This window comes from Lupinus angustifolius, chromosome LG04 (assembly GCF_001865875.1).
Source record: "Lupinus angustifolius cultivar Tanjil chromosome LG04, LupAngTanjil_v1.0, whole genome shotgun sequence".
Taxonomy (NCBI): Eukaryota; Viridiplantae; Streptophyta; class Magnoliopsida; order Fabales; family Fabaceae; genus Lupinus; species Lupinus angustifolius.
The window spans coordinates 1,588,882-1,607,086 of record NC_032012.1 but is presented as its reverse complement, the minus strand read 5'-3'; the positions used below and the strand labels follow the sequence as shown (position 1 = coordinate 1,607,086).

The following is an 18,205-nucleotide window of genomic DNA, read 5'->3' as shown; positions in this document are numbered from 1 at the left end:
CTCATTATCTTCATCAAAACATAGGATATTGCTAATGCAATCCTTGACATTTTACATTTTCAAGAACATTTGTTCAGAGGTGTAATTAAATAACAACTTAGTGAAATTGAATAGTTTACCATGTCTACGTTTATTTAACAAATATAATATATACACAAAAGATACATTATGTTAAATTTGTGTGTTTTTTTTATTTTATTACTTAATAAAAATACTAAAAAGAGAATGAAATACGAATGTGATTACCTAAAGCAAGCTATAAAAAGTGGTATGTAATGTAATTGCTATATTATATAATACTGAATAAAAAGGTCGGTGAAAAGTTTTGAGAGAAACAAGGATAAATTATTATAATAGAAGGAGGAGGTCTGAAAAATGCAACCAAAGACATGCATGTGTCTAGTCTAGTGTGTTGGCTAGGAATGTAGCATGTTGTATGACCTAACAAGATGTGATTTATAAGCATTTGGTATTAACTCTAACGATACTATCATGCATACGATACTGTACCTCGTTAGAGTAATGATAGTTCAATGGGTCCCCATTTGGATATGCTTCAACTTTGTTCTCGTCATAGGCCATATATCGAATTATAAGATTAGACTTAGCTTCATAAAATCGTTAGAGCCTAGAGGTATTCATAAAGGTCCCAACGAATGTTAAATCAGAATATCTCTTAACCATTCTATAAAGATCCTCAATCTTTCAAGTCTAATATTTATAGGTCAACTCTGTAAACAGGGAAATAGTAGTAAAGCAATTAGATCAATCACAATGCGGAAAGAAAATTTTATTATTATTTGGATGATACATATTATTTTATAATTTATTATTATTCTGTATAAAATAAGAACAATATTTATCTTTTTCTTTATAATAATAAATATTGCTTTTATTCTTATTTTGGTTTCACAATCTATCTTATTCTAATAAAACATCTACATTTTTCATTCTCTTTTCATTGTTCTTATTTCTCTCATGATTCTTATTTAATAACATAATACATAAACTAAGAATGTTATAAAAAAAATGGAGTAATAATGAATAAAACTTTAAAACTAACTAGCGTGATTGCTGTTATGTAATTTATTTATAGTTTGTGGAATTATGGGTCAGGGTGGAATTTCAATTAATTTTTTGAGTTTAGGGTAGTACCAATTTTCTTTTAAGCTTTCATTAAAAGTGTCTTTTATATGAATGGGGATTGTTAGTTGAGAATACAATATTGGATGAGATTTGTTACATGTGATAAAAGAATATATTTATCACTCATGATTTTAGGTTATTTTAAAATAATAAAATTATAATTAAAAAAATTATTTTCTCATATTTTAGTATTGAACTTTCTAGTATTAGACTTTTTAGTATTGGAGACGAGTTGAATTCCATTTCTATAGCTTATTATTATCTTTGCAAAAAATATTTGCATTGACAATATATGAGTTTGATATATTATTATTATATCATTTATCTTTTATATTTAATCACTATTTTGACTCTTAAAAAAGTAATTCAAATAAAATGTAGATAATATAATATGTATAAATCTATACACTGTTAGTCAATAAATATCTCACTTTATTAGTACATAAAACCAATATTAACTCACTAACTAATCTTAAGATACTATGATCAACTCAATTACTATGCCCTCAATCTCATTGAAAATAAATCTGATCCTAAGTTATGAAATATATTTTAGTATATGGGTTAATATTGTATTAGATTAGTTATTGTTAGAGTTAGTTTTAGTTAGTTAACCTTTGTTTTCATGTATATAAAGTTTACTTTCTTTGTAAACTATCATTCATTTAATTCAATAACATTTCTCATTCTTTCTTGTTTTATTAAGAAGATTATGCATGCCTCCTACTATTTTCACATGGTATTAGAGCGATAATTATTCTTTTCATGGTTTTCCACTCTTCTTTTCCTCCATTTCATTCTTTTCTTTCTCCATCTTGCTTCCATCTTGAAGCCGCAAGAAATAAAAATTATTGCAAAGCATGCTTTCATTTGTTTTATGTTTGAGTCCATTGAAATGGAAAATGCCTATATTCCATAAATGAAGGAGGCTCATGGTAGTAGTTATTTGACAAGACTATAACTCTTTGCAATACCACTTCAAAGTGAAGGATTTGTTGCACCTTCTTTTGCTGTGTTGTTCTTGATCAAGTTCTTACACCAATTGTTGTGGTTTTGTTCTAACCTCGTGCCTTTCATGGTTTGGTGGAGTTAGGCAATCTTTATCTAGGATTTCTGTGATGGATTTTTCCAGCAACAACAGAGTGGAATAATGATTCATCCCCTAAGTGGTTTTCACGGAGAATTTATTCTCCTCTGTGTCCTTACCATTAATATTTTCTCTCATTTTCAAATCCTCTATCACCGTTTTTTTTTTGCTAGAATTCTTCTAACTGATTTGGAAATTGTTAATGGAGATTTTGTTTCTGGCCTCCTTTTCTATTTTCTATAGCCAAATGCATTTCTTTGTTATCTCTTTTTATCTTTCTTTTATCATTTTATCTTCAATTATCTCTTTTCTTTACTACTCTATTTTCTTTACATTTCTCGTTAAACACATAACATTATTAAAGTGTGTATTTTTCTTCATTGAAATATCATATAAGGATCAAGATTATGGTCCATTTTTTCTCTCTTTCATCCATTATGATTGGTTTGCTTCTGTCAAAAAGATGGTTAAACGTTGATTGAAATTGTTTCTGCCACATGGTGGTTAAGCTTCACTATTGCTTCACATTCAAATTTTAAGATTGGGAGACGAAGATTCGCTCACCAGCAAGATGATGTATTATAATATATCATTGTGTTGAACACAATCATTTCAAGCTTGGAATGCACGATACATTACAGCTTGAGGGGATGTTGAACATATTTTGAACTATATTTTAGTATGTAGGTTGATATTATGTTAGGCTAGTTATTGTTAGAGTTAGTTTAGTTAGTTAAGTTTTGTTTCCATATATACAAAGTTTACTTTCCTTATAAATTATCATTCATTCAATTTAATAACATTTCTCATTCTTTCTTGTTTTATCAAGAAAATTATGAAAGGTAATGAATACCATTTAACAATTGTACTTTCATAAACAACACATATGCCAAATTTCCGTTGCACCCGATTACAAAATTGGTGGCATAAAGTTTCAACTTTAAACAACCACCTTAAAATCTAGTTATGCATAAAGGAAAATCTAGTTATGCACACAATTTTTCTATTACATATACTAACAATAATGCCCTTAAAATCTTCAAAGGAAGCACATATTACACATAACTTTTTTCATATAACATAAATAATAATTGAAACCCAAATTTTCATTTGACCATAACTTCATAATAATTAATCATAGTTATAATATTGATTGATCTAAGAGAAAGGAGCCCTATGAGGAGCACCCTTTCTTCTACTTCCAAGTGGAAGGACAATCCCATGAAGGAACCTACTAGGTTTGTTCTTGTTCGTGATGTTGTTGGGTTCACATGAAATTACGGAATTGCTGGTGGCCTCAGTGTTGGAGTATGAGGATGTAGGGGCAAATTGGGTATCTTCATCAATAACTTCAGAGCAATCGACCCTTAAACCCTCGAACTGTGAAATGGAAAAGTCAGATTCATCGAATCGATGTAATATGCTGGACAAGCTTTCACCTTCGTACACCATGTAATCAACCTGTATATTCATCGGAAGAAAATGTAATCAGCTTGTAATTAATTTTGGTCTACAAGATTAATTTAATCTATATTTAATTTGGACATAGGTAATTAAAAATTCGGATAATCTTTTTTTATACTATCAAAGATATCACTTCACTACTAATCTTTTTTGGGGTGTATGACTATCCTCAAGAAGCGTAACTCCTAATAATCAAAACATTAATCTTTTGGTCTTTCCGATAAACTAACAGAACCTTACACAACTAGACTAACGTCTTATTTTATTTTATTTTTTATAATTTTGAGAATTTGATAAGTGATCTTATTTTTTCAACAAATAAGATATAACTTTTTTGGTACATTGTTTTTTAAGCAGTAAATTTTGTAGAGATAAGAAATTGAATATTAAATTAAGTCTTTACTCATACTTCAGGCCAACAGGCCAACTTTAGGGTTTATTGTTGTCATTTTAGTTTTTGGACACTATAAAATAAATAAGCTCTATAATAATGTATGTATTGAGCAATCACCCCTAGGAGGCAAGTATCAATAATAATAGTTCATTTTATTAATTTTAAAAATGGTTCTATAAGATTAGCTTTTACCAATTTATTATTAATGAATAACCAATAAAACACAAATAGCAAAATTGCTTAGTAAGAAACTAAGGATGCACCCAAAATAAATTGCCTAGTAAGAGCAAATAAGAAAAAAAACATTCAAAATATAAAATATCCTTATAGAAAGGACTATTTTAAATTATGCCATTAAAATATCATAAGTGGATACCATTAAAAGTGTTTACAAAAGTAGACGTAATAAGCATTTAAAATATTTGCGATTAAAAGTTGTAATTTTTAGTGAAATGTAGGAGATACAAGTTTTCGAAAATGAACAAAACCCGAGTATGACTGAGAGGTAAAGTAAGAAATTATAATTATAAAATATTAATATCTCATACTTTAACAATTCTATAATCTGTTTCATATGTACATTTAACTCATTAATATAGTTTAATTATTTCTTAATCAATAGTCCTATTCTTAGACTTTAAATGTGGTGGAATTGACCTAGTCATGAATTACTTGATTGCAGCTTAATATAAATAGGTCAACCAAAAATTTATATACTTAACATTAAAAGCTTGTCACGTATATACAATATTATAGTCGTATTTATATATCTTTATTTGTTTTACATGGGTTATTATTTTACTTATTCTACTTTAATTTAGTGTAAATTATTTATGTAAATTTTATTATTTATGAATATAAAATTACATTTAATTCTAATTCATATTTTACTCTCCAATATCAAGATGAACGTTAAATATTAAAGTAATAAATTTATAATAATTTAGAGAGAAATTTGGTATGAAAAATGAACCAAAAGAACCAGATATTACATTTCATATGCTCCTCCATGTATCAAACAAAAATGATTGATCCTCTAATCTTCTGTAGTTGCATTTCTGCGTATCTATAGAACCCTAATTCGTGTGGTACCATAATAAAATAAACTTTTTTTATCAATAAAAAAATCAAATATGATTGACAGATAAAATATATTTTTTAAATTATCTATTAAGTTTAATTTGTTTTCGCTTTGGCACATAAATTAACACATGAAGTAGAACACTTTCATTTTCAGAGGGCAGTGAGGTGATACATAGTTATATGGAAATGTTTAAGGAATTGAGTAATAAGAAAGTTAATGATTTGATTTTCACCTACTACACATATTAACATTTGTCTATAAAAAATAGAAGGTTTAAAACAGAAAATTCAATATTTCCCCTCTTGTTAGCAAAAGTATAACTTAGATCTTAATTGAGCAGTAATTTGGTTGAGAATATTAAGGACCAAAACTAAAAAAGAGAATGAGAAAGGAGACAAAACCTTGCATGAGAGAGAACAGAAGTGAAATGGGTCCTGAAGAATCCTGTCACAAGTGTAACAAGCATTGGCAGCACCTTTGCATGACTTTGATTGTGGCCTCTGATTTAAGAATATCACTTTTGCACTGTTTATGGTATAGGGCTGCAATCCAATACAAATACCGAATAAACTTAATACTGTATGTTAACTCTTTTATAAATCATAACATTTCATTTCATGTATATCATAATGAGAAAATTATAGTCTATGCACCAATAATGAAAAATTTATAGAAAATCATTATATCATTTGAATAATTTTTTTAAAGAATAATAATTAAATAAGAATGTGTTATTAACAGTTTATTAAATTCATACATTGTCATTGTATATATTTTTCTCAAAACATATTTAGTGTCAATCTATGAGTTTTATACACTTTCACTACACTATTCATTTTTGAGTTTAATATATATATAATATAGTGAATGATGTATTGATAATGTAAAAACAGTTACACTATCATTATACACATATTAAATTCTTCATGTTTTATCATCACTAATTTAAAGTTATAAATAAATAATAGATGATATAATGATTATGTATAAATCTTTATACTAATGTATAGATATTACAATATACCATTCTAATGTTGCTAGAGTTTTGTCAGACCTGAATATTGGAACAATTGATGAGCTTTTCCAAATCATCCAACCGAACCACGTTCTGGTAAACATACCTTCGCACCTGTGACATATTGCAAAACTCTCATTGTTGGTTATTCATACATACAGATGATACAAATATGGAAATGAAGTTAGGAGTAAAAGGACCAGAAAACTTTTATTTTCACATTTATTTAATATTTCTTATTTTCTAAGAATTTCTTAACAATTCACATTGGGAAAACCTAAAAGGGTTTTTACCCTTTTAAATTACTTCTTCCATACTTTCCATTGTAACAAAACGGGGAGCAAATCTTGTGTCCCATTTCTTATACCACTCCATGTACTACTATTTCTGATCGGTTGAAAAAATTATTTAAGTGAAAATTATAATTATTAAATATTTTTCTGACTAATCATATCTCTTAGCACATGGAATAACATAAAGGACTGGATGTGTACCTAAAAACTAAAACTACATTCCTTCCATACTTTCCATTCTATATCTTTGTAAATTTAGTATTAATTAGTTGGTATATATATTAGTTTTGAAACAAAACAATAAATCTTAAATCTTTCTTTCTATCATATTATTACATCCACCGTTGTCCATCTCTCCTCTTCCTATATTTCTCATTTCTACAACAACTTGCACCTTTTAGAAAAGTGTAAGATGAGCATTTTTCATAACAATTTATCAAATCTAAAAGTTATTCCTAGCTTCACTCTAATTATCATATACACTAATACACTATTCCTACTATAATACTTGTTTGGAAAATCATAATCTTAAAAAAACTTATATGCATATCCACCAGGGTTAGTTTGGCTTAAATTGTTGTCATGAAAAACGAGAAAATGTGGCTTCCCAATAAACTTTTGCTAGAAGAAACTAAAGGGTAGCTTTGGTCAGAGAAACGTTTGACCATTTATGAAATGTAACATTACAAACAAGCTTTGAAACTTGAATAGTGCCGATGAGATTAAGTGGTAAACGAGTTTTAAATAAATGTGCGCATTTCACAATAGTGTACAAATTTCACTCTAGAATAATGAGTGAGTAGTCTTCAATCAGCTCGAGCTTTTGATAGCTGAAGCTCTGCTAGGCTTAGGAGGTCCCACATATGTTATATTAATTAAAAATTAAATATTTTTAACTTTTTTTTTCTTACTTTATTTTATTTGGTTCAAAACAAACTTGAGGATGTGCTTGGGGATAATAGATATTTGTATGCTCTCAAGTTAAGACTCCTTATATTTTTACTTGTATAAGATTATTATATAGTTTAAAAAGTGAATAAATAATAAAAAATCGATTATAATATGAATATGATATCTCTATAAAAATTTCATAATTATTTTCTTATCATAAATTCAATTCTAATCCGTGGAGGAAAAAAAATTGGAATAGAAAGTATTAAGAAAACAATTATTAAAAGAAGGTGTGGTAATGGAGAGAATAGTTTCATCAAATTTTGCATATTTTACATTGAAAAGTTAAGAAAAAATTGGAAGAGAAGTTAATAGTAAATATTTAATTATGTGGTAGAAAGTACTTAAAAAAATAAGAAACTTGGAAGTAAAAGAATTAAAGAACGGAAACATAATATTGAAAATCACAAATTTTAAAGGAAAATATTAACCAATAGCGAGCCTAGGCATTCCGATGTAAAATTTCTATGTAGAGTTCCTAACCAGAATCGTTAACATTTTTCAATAATAATTTATATGTGAATCTTTCATACTACTTCATAGAACATTTTCTAAAGACATAAAAACAAGGCATCACTATGGAGCAATCGATTTTTCATAACAAATTTCCTATGACTTTAGTGTAGTTTGAGATGGTGTGCACCTTAATAAGGTTTATATTATCCGCTCTTCAAATTGCTTACTCACAAGTCACAATTCATATTAATCTATTAGAAAAAAAAAATCACTTATAGTAACATAACACATAGGTTAGATCAAAAAATTAAGAATAAATACTCATTTCGCTCCCTCATGTTTTTTACCCTTACCAATTTGGTCCCTCAAAAATTAAGAAAAAAACTAAGATGGTCCCAAAAATTTCAAATGTGAGTCAAATTAATCATTTTAAATATGTTTTATAACACTTGATAGAGACTAAATTGACCCACATTGACTATTTTGATTTTTTTTAATTTTTGAGAGACTAAATTGTTAAGGTAAAAAAACATAATAAACTAAAATGAATATTTACTGGATTGCCTATAACCAAACATAAATAGCTTTTGATTTTAGAAAGAAAAAAAACATGCGGAAATTAAATCAACCAATTGTGTAATAGAGTCTAAAATCACTTGTTTTTATCATAAACATAACAAAACAACTTATTTTACTATATAATTATAATTGGTTTACTAAGTGTCAATCAACAATTAAAAGCACCAACCATCTCAACCTTAGAAATGTGCAATCAGTACCGTATCTAAGAATGTTTACAGAATTAAATTCTAAATCATTATATGAACAGTTAGGCAACCTAACTTCTAGCTGTAAACCTTCCATTAATTCAAGAGAAAGACAAAAAAAATTAAATGAAGTGAGAAGTAAAGAATAATTTAGAAGAAGTTGTGGATTCTTGTGCAAATAATTTAATTAAAAAAACACAACATGAATTTGGTAAGTAGTGGGTCAAACTTTCGCTTTCAATGAAAGGAACAGCTGAGAAACCTTTGCAGGGAGAAATGGATAAAAAAGAGATCTTCCATTAATGGGTAAGAAACCAAAACCAAAAAGTAGGAATCAAAGAAGACATGGTGAACCCTTCAGGAAACTATATATAAATATGCATAAAACATAGATACAGGGAAATACCACCAAATACAATTAGACAATTCTCAACTAGAAGTGCTTCTTTAATTTTAGAAAACAAAAAAACATTAGGGTCAAGGGGAAAACAATAAAATATTACTACAAAAATAGGGAAAAGTGTATAGCAAAAAGAATCATGCCTATGTGACAATTTTTTTGTTTGCAAAAACAAAAAGTGTATTATGTATGTACAATTAATATAAAGATTTATAAATAATATTTTTTTTCCTCAAAAAATCTATCATCTTTCATTGTTAAGTAATATATTTAGATCAATTGACACTTCAGAGTTCATCACACCGAATTGAGTTGTATCGTCAATCACCAGATAAGATATATGTCGTCCTATAATATATGCCCCACTCATTTATGTTGATTAAGAAAACTATTAATCTATTAAATATTTAAACTATATTTTCTTAATTAAGATCGAGTGACAAAACAGTGATGCACAAGAAAAAAAATGGAAAAGAATGAACTGAAATAAACCCCAAGAATTCCAAGTTAAGTTTTATGAGTTCATCCTCATCTCGTTTGAAGAAAAGGAAATTTAAGCCTGATATTGTTTTTTCTTTATTTTTCACGGATTAATTACAACTATCTGAAAATCATTGAAGAAGACACCATCTGAAAATCATTGAAGAAGACACCATCTGAATGACCATTTTATATGGGAATTGCATTAAGATTCATCAGAAAAGAGAAGGTTATGGTTCAATAGAAAGAAAATTGAAGCTGCCAAAGTGCCACACATCCTCCAAAGTTGCATGTGAGAGAGAAATATAATCAATGAAGGTACTAGTAAGAGAGTGATATTGAAAAAGAGAGAATTTTGAGAAAATCCATAGAGATAGATCCAGTTCATAGCTCTATCTGAATTCAGCTTTCAAAGCTTTCAAAAGAGAACAAACAATAACACACCAATTAAGGGAAATTATAGATGAAAAGTTCAACAATTTCAAGATACCCATCAAACAATTAAAAGAGATAAAGCTCCCAGACATAAAAAAAAAGAGTCAACTTTTGAAATTAAACACCATCATCATCATCATCATGTGATTTTTCAAATACCCTTTTAAGAATTAAAGTTGAAACAATGTGTAAGGCATAAAAGAAACCATAAAAAAGAGAGCTTTTTGCATTAAAAGAACCCAACAAAATAAAAATTGATAAAAATATACATATAGTACCTGGAGGAGAGGGTGAGAGCGGTGTGAAGGGAAGCAGTGAGGGCAGATGCTAAGGCAACAGTGCAAACAAAAGACGTTCTTCTCGTTCTTCCTTTGATTCAAATGGACCCCACACCCACCAAAGAATGTCTCAGCCACCAGTCTCTCTAGCCATGCAGGTTTCACATTCATGTCTCCTCTTACTGAATTATCATTATCATTATTATTATAACTATTTTCTATCATCATTTCTTCTTCTTCTTCTCTCTTTTTCTCTCTTCTTCTACTTCCAACCTTATAGCTAAACATACTATATAGTATATAGTATATACACACTCTCTTACTAGTTACTCTCTTGCTTGGTATCTAAGGTTTGGGTATTTAATATGACTTGGTGCTATTTGTCAACTGCTTCATGTTGATTTACCTTGTTAATTTTTATTATTTATTTAACCCTAAAGTTTATATTCACCTCTCTATTATTCTGTCTATTTATAGGAATGAGAGTATTCTAGAGAGAAATGAAGACAAGAACTCTTGTACCCAAATAAAATTGGCAAAAAAGAAATAATGATAAAATTATAGACCTCAGAGAGAGAGAGAGAAATGAGTGGTGTGGTGGAGAGAGGAGAGTGGTGTTAATGGCGGGAAGACAGCCCACCAATGTGTACTGTCTGTGCATACTAACAATTTTTGCCCTCACTTATCTGAGCACTACTCCACTATGACATCTTCATTTATTAAGGCCTCCCACCTTCACTTTTGACCAAATGTTCTCACACTCTTCTTCTTGTCTTTTCCTTTTTTATTTTAATTTATAAAGACATTATTCACACTCTACTTCGATTTGATAATAAACCGATCCAACTCGTTATTTATTTGAAACTCGACTCATTATTTAGTTTGATAAACTTAATTTATTTACCAAATAAATTAAACTTGAGCTAGAAATTGAACTTATTAAATAAATGAATCGAACTTGAGTTGAATACAATTTAACTAGTTAGGTTCACTAAATAATTACTTTCTTATTCACTTTTTTCTAATTCATCCGTCATAATTTTATAAAATAAATACGGAAGTTAAAATATGATCGGCTAAAGATTAGGATGATGAACAATTTGGAATGTTAATTATCTCATCCATTTAAAGTGTTACACTAAAATATTTTTACTCCATTCATTATGTTCATGCATATTATTTTAGAAAAATAGTACACAATTCTGTTAGTGTTTAAACTGTATTAGTTGTTAGGCTTCAATAATTTTTAGTGTCATGACTTTTAATCGCTAACTTTTGTTAATTCAAGGTTGTAAAATATTAACACATTTGGTTTTAAAGCGTCATTATTTTTATATTTTTCACATTGCTTTATAATACATAAGACTCATTCAAGTATCTCATTTACTCATTATATCTAAGTGTGGAAATAGATTATGACATATCAGACTTTGTCTTAAACAGGTCGAATCTATATTATATACAGGGATATGAGTTTGATTAGTTTACATGTTTAAAATTAATTCAAAGATTAAGTCTAACCTATTAGCCTATTAATAATTATTTGTAGTTATTCTCTTTTCACTAAATTAACAAGAATATTTTGCATAAGAACAAATTATTAGTGGACTCAAAATTCTGAAAAGGTGGTAATTAAAGGAACAATTAATAATTTAAAACAATTTTACTCCATCCGTTTCAAAATAAACGTTCACTTAGATAAAAATTTGTTTCAAAATATATACAAATTTATAATTTCAAAGGAGTAGTGAATGATTATTTTTAAACAATATCGATAATACTAAAATATGAAACTACATATTATTTTCTTGAATTATAACAACATTTATTAATATGTCTTTCTTATCTTCCAAAGCGATTCTTTTAAAACATGACTCCTGTAAACATTTAGGATAATTTTTTATAAGGGCAAAAGTCATAAAAGCTCTCTTAATTAAGCTTGGCTTCTGTAATTAGTCATTTATAGTTCTTCCAATTTAACTTAGTTGATAACGTAACATTAGTTCATAAAAAATTCTAAAACTAGAGGAGAATATTTTAAGCAATTTAGATATTTTTATATGTAATTTAAAACGTGTTTTCCTATTGTTCAGGCAGTGATAGAACCAATAATGTAAATAATGTACAGTACCGGCCGTTCGACAGGAAAATTGGTGAATCAGACCTCTAACCAGTACGGTATAGATGTTGAACCAGCTAAGTATTAAAATTAGTCAAAACTGGTGAACCGGCCGATATTTGACTAAAATGACCGATTTATACACATATTTTTTTTAAAACTTCAACACTTAAAAACTCATTATAAGGTGACCCATCTGTCCAACTTGTCTTCAACACTCCAAGGCACATGCTTCCAAGATATACTTAGATTGCACATTTTAGTTCATAACATTCGTGTATGTAATCTCCGTGACATTTGTGTAATCTAAGAGTACTTTCTGAATATAGGATTTTGTGCAAAAATATAATATCGATATGGGACAACTTTGACTCATTGGTGTTTAATACTAAAACTCCAAATTTATTTGTTTTGTAGAGTGAGTTGTGAACTTGTGTCATTTATTTATATTTTGCGGTTGTTAAGTGATACTTTTAGATTGATATATGTTTTATAATTTAGACTTTGAATTTGTTAAAGACTTACAGTTAGTTGTTTATGTGAATTTTGAGTAGATTATGAATATGAATTATAAATTTGAGTATCTACCTATTTGAATTTTTTTTGTTATATGTTATATATATATATATATATATATATATATAAATATAAGCAGATATATCTGATTTAATCGACATATGGTTTAATTATTGAACTACCGGTTAAATCAATGTATCACTATATCAGTACCTTGATCGATAACCAGTAGTGTTTTAACGTGTTAGAACTAATAAGTACTATGAATTATATTTGGAGTGGGATATAGTAGTAAAAACTTATAATGCTATCAGATCTATTTGTTATACTGATTCATAGTCCCCATATTTATATATATGCACTGTAATATTTAATTAGTCACCTCATTGAGCTGGAGTGAAGGATAATTACAAAATTAGAGTAGTTGAATAAAATTTTGAATGTTTACGATGATTAATTGCTACCGGCTTAATATTTAGGGTAACTATATTTTTTGAGTCATTCTATAATTTTTTTAATTCTTTTTCTCTAGAAAGTTCAACAAAGGAGTTATCTAAACTTATTATTAATAAAAAATTAATAATATGATGGGAAGGTGATTTTTGTTGTTTCAGCAAATACTTATTCATATGATGATATTTAAGGGAGGATTTTGGATGGAGGAAGGCCCTGAAGGATTTTTTTGAGCCACTTTATAATTTGAGTTTAGCTAAAAGGACTACAATTAGACATTTAGGTTTTTGGAGAGATGGGTTGTGGACATGATGGTTATCTTGGAGGAGAGTGTCGTTTGATTGAAAAATATTTGATTGAGAATATTATGAAGCTTCTAAGTATAAGTAAGTTTAAGTAGGATGCTGAAGGTAAGTGGATATGGATTTATGAGGCATCTAATTATTATTCGGTCAAGTCAGCTTACAAATTGATTTGGTAGAAGGATGAGTTTAGATGAGAGGATTGTCACTTGTGCAATGAGGTTTGAAAATATTTGAGTCCTTTGAAGATTTGTGTGCTTGCTTGATAGACTATCTTGAATAGGATTCCATAGAAGTGGAACTTAGTCAAAATGGGTGACAATATCAATGGGAACGAGCTTACGTGTGTTATGTCAAGATTAACCAGAAACTATGAATCATCTAGAAACTATGGATCATCTTTTATTTTCTTGTTAGTTCTCTTATCATATTTGACAACTTCTTTATAGCTGGTTGGGGGCTTACGATGGTGTTAGCCCTTTTTGGAAAGATCGACTTTCTACAACATTTTGTTCCAGTTAAGGGTCGACTAATGAATGATGTTTGCTTTGTTTTTTGGATGACTGGATTTGGCCTCTTTGAAATTGTAATAATAACATAATCTTTAACAACAATAAAATGTGTATGCAAGAATTAGTATATAAGATAAAATTCAGGTAGTGGTTATGGATGAAAAGTAGACTTAAAAGCACATGCATATCTTTGTTTGAATAGTGTTCTATTCTGATCTTGTGTTTGAATTGTTACTGTTAGAACTATATTGCTTAGTTGGATAAGATTAACTCTTCCATCTCTTTTTCTGAAGATTGTTTTCTGTAAGATTGTTATACATTTGTTTTCTCTATATAATTTGTTACTATTATAATAAAATTTTCACTATATCAAAAAAATATGAGTATATTTAATCATTTTCATAATATTAACCAAAAAATCAAAACTAGTGGATTATGTAATATATCAAACTTATTATGGCTAGTAAAATTTGTTGTGTAGCTATACCTTTATTATATTAACCAGGAATATTTTTTAACAATTCTTTTTTAGAAGAAATAAAATTGATGAGATAGATTTCTCGCTTCCAGTAAATACTTCTTTAAATGATTAAACATATGACCATACAAACATCTTAGAAAAACTTGATAATAATTAATTGCACCCTTATTTATTTTGATAGTTATTTTCATGAGAGCTACAGAGGAATTAATTCTTTATCCAAATAGGGTGAGGTTTAATCATTATTTAACAAAAAAACCAATTTGATAAATCAATAATTGACTGATAATAAAATTAAAAGTTTCTTTGTTTCAAAATCATACTTTAATGTTTTCCATAAAGTGTTTATTTTTTATATCCAATCGACCCTTGTTATATATTTGGGATTATTTTAATCATTAATTAACGAAAAACTAATTTGATAAATAAATAATTGATAGAGAGTGAAATAAAAAGTTGTTGGTTTCAAAACTATTAATTATATAATTATTTAACATTAGTGTTCTTTTATAAATAAATGAAGTTTATAAAACACAATTTTCTTTTTGCGAGCAAATGTTAAAACTGTTTATAAAAAAATGGACTTTCTAACATAGGTCTCAGGGCACATGTTAAATACACAAAATTAATTTGTCCAATTCTTTAAAATATGATGATTATAGTTTTCTCATGAAAATTTACTCAGTGGATTTCGTGAACGTGTGTCACTGTGTTGTGAGTAACACCTTAGAAAATTGCATAAACTTTAACTTTTGTAAAAACAATTAATATTTTTTTTCGTATGGTTTATCGTAATTATTGAATTGAGTATTTTAGTTGTATCAAGATTTTCTCAGAAAATTCACTAGAGAAAAGACTAGTTGCGTTTGTAAATGGAAACCGTGTATCTGAAACTAGATCAAAACTAAATAGTAACAACCTTATTGAGTACTATTGTAATTGTAATGATTATTTAGAGTAGATAAGGAAAATCATTCTTGCATGTTATTAATGAACTATAGTAATCTCAATTATTTATCTTATTTATTGATTTAAATTAAATATATTTTATTATTCTAACTAAAATAATATTGAAATAACTTTAGTCTTAAAAATAGAAAAGAAATATAATACCCACAGTTTCCTTTTTACCATATGTACAGTAAAAGGATTCGATCTTTGAAGAAGTATTGGCAAAATATGGTGTGTACTGTCCAATCAATCATGGTGGTCAAATTATAAATGATATTTATTCAATGGAGTCAAAAGTTCACAATCCTCTCTGAAAGTATCATCCATACAGGCTATCACCTCAAAATAATAATGGAGAGATGTGTAGGATTATCTGAAAATATATAGAAAATTAAAAGATAATAATATTTATATTTTTTAATTTATACTAAAATTATATTTTTATCCTTAAAAATATATTAAAAAATAAAACGAGTATGACTTATCCGGGTGATATTAATGAAGTTGACATATTGTTAAAAAAATATCCTGTACGTTCAACAACAAGAAAATGATAAATCTGCATTTCCATATATCCATACTTGACATAATTAAAAATAAGTGTGAAACAATAAAGTCAGTCTAATTATAATTATATGTAGATTATAAAATATATTGGAGTAAGAATTAAATGGTGTTGCTTTCTTGAATTAAGCTGGTATGGTAGAAAATATGAATACTAAAATAACAAAATTCAATCTTATAAAATTATTTTTGAAGAGCCTTGTTTTTCTTCCTTTTCTCTGTTTTCCATAAGTAATTTGCATTGTGTACACTATTTTATATTTACAGGACTTATAAATTGTTTAAATGAATCATATTAAAATTACCAAAATACAACTAATAAAATTTTATTTATAAGATTAACATATTGCCCAATTAAGATAATTGAATCATATCTAGATATGACTTAAAAATTATTGTCAATGTAATATTTTAACTAATAGATAAATATTGAACAAATTTTAGACATTTTCTTCAATTTTCCCTAAAATCTGATATTTTTAAAAATAATTATACGTGTAGGTATTATTGTTATAAATAAAATTGGGTCTTTTTGTGTGATATAAATTGTTTTTTTGTTAAAGTAGAAGAGTGTAATTCAAGTATAGGAAAGAAAGTAGGTAAAGTTGTTAGGATTTACCAAATATATAAATTAGTTGATTAGGAATTAGTTGGAAGTTGAAACTCCATACTATAAATAGAAGGTAATGTATCTTTGTTTAAATAATAAGAAGTTACACACTTTCTCCATACACTTACCTTTGTTTTCATTTCTCTACATAATCTCCTCTCTTTCTCATTAAATCATGTTTTCTTCTCATCTCTTCTAAGTTCTAACAAACTGATATCACGAGCTAAGCAAAGAAGAGAGACCTGTTGACACAAAAAAAAGAGGAAGAAGGAAGGAGCGAATCACAGATCAAGAAGAAAGGGTGAAAGAGCAATCTCAAAATCACTCGAAAGGCGAATTGGTGCAAGAAGAAAGGTTGATCAATTGCTGCAATCCCTTGGTGGAGTCTTAATATGAGAAAAAGAGCAAAGACAGATTCATCAAGACAGAAAATAGTTGGCAATGGTAGCAATCTCCCATCAATGGGGCTCCCTATTCTAACAGGCAAGAATTGAGATAGATGGAGAACACAAATGAAGGTATTGTTTTGCTTCCAAGAAGTGAGTGAGGTTGTAGAGGATGGAGTTCTTCCACTGAATCTTGATGCCATTGAATTGCAAAGAACTACATTCAAAGATGCCAAGAAGAAGGACAATAAAGCATTGTTTTTTATTCATCAGTGTGTAGATGATGTGCACTTTGAGAAGATTCAGAATGCTAACAATGCAAAGGAAACATGTGATATCTTAATTCGAAGCCATGCTAGTGGAGATAAGATAAAGAAGGTAAAACTTCAAACCCTTAGGAGACAATATGAACTCATGAACATGGAAGAAAATGATTGGATTGGTGACTGTTTCACCAAGATTTCTGTAACACCGCGAATTTTACGATTTTGAATTATAAGATTTTACTAATATTTTCATTAATTATATATTCGAAAATGAATTTCTGGGAATGTTCGGTAAGGAATTAGACAAAACTCTAGTTGAGTTTTATTCTTGAAATTTTATTTCCGATTTTGTGGTAAATTTTGGTAATTTTCTGAGACAGTCGGTTTTGGACCACTGTCAGGGCCGAATCCGCCCGGTACGGCTCAAAAAGTGTCATTTTGAGTTCCGTAACTCGGAATCGAATTCCAATCACGCCGTTAGATTCGTAATTTAATTTTGAGTCAATATAGACTCTGAGTACACTCATATCTAATTTCTAAATATTTTTCACTCGGAATGCCGAAATCCGAAATTCTAATCGGATATTAGGATCGGGCGATTTAAAATACCCGATCGAGTATTGGCCGATAATACTCTGACATGTTTATTGCACGTATCCACAAGGTGATCATTTTGCATTGGGATGTGAGAGTTGACTTCCATAAAGCAAATCTCGCATCACTTTCACCATATCTCCTAAGCATCATTAGCCACCCTAGAAGATTTTGTCATTATTGCCTAGGGAAAATCTGATT

General features: G+C 28.1%; 1 protein-coding gene across 1 annotated transcript; it reads right to left on the bottom strand.

Annotated features, from left to right (window-relative positions):
* Positions 3,109-10,697, bottom strand: LOC109344783. Its single transcript, XM_019583531.1, has 4 exons — positions 10,251-10,697; positions 6,230-6,304; positions 5,577-5,717; positions 3,109-3,694 (listed from the first exon to the last, which is right to left on the bottom strand). The coding sequence occupies exons 1-4, from the start codon at positions 10,536-10,538 to the stop codon at positions 3,392-3,394; spliced, it is 807 nt and encodes a 268-aa protein (XP_019439076.1). The 5' UTR covers positions 10,539-10,697; the 3' UTR covers positions 3,109-3,391.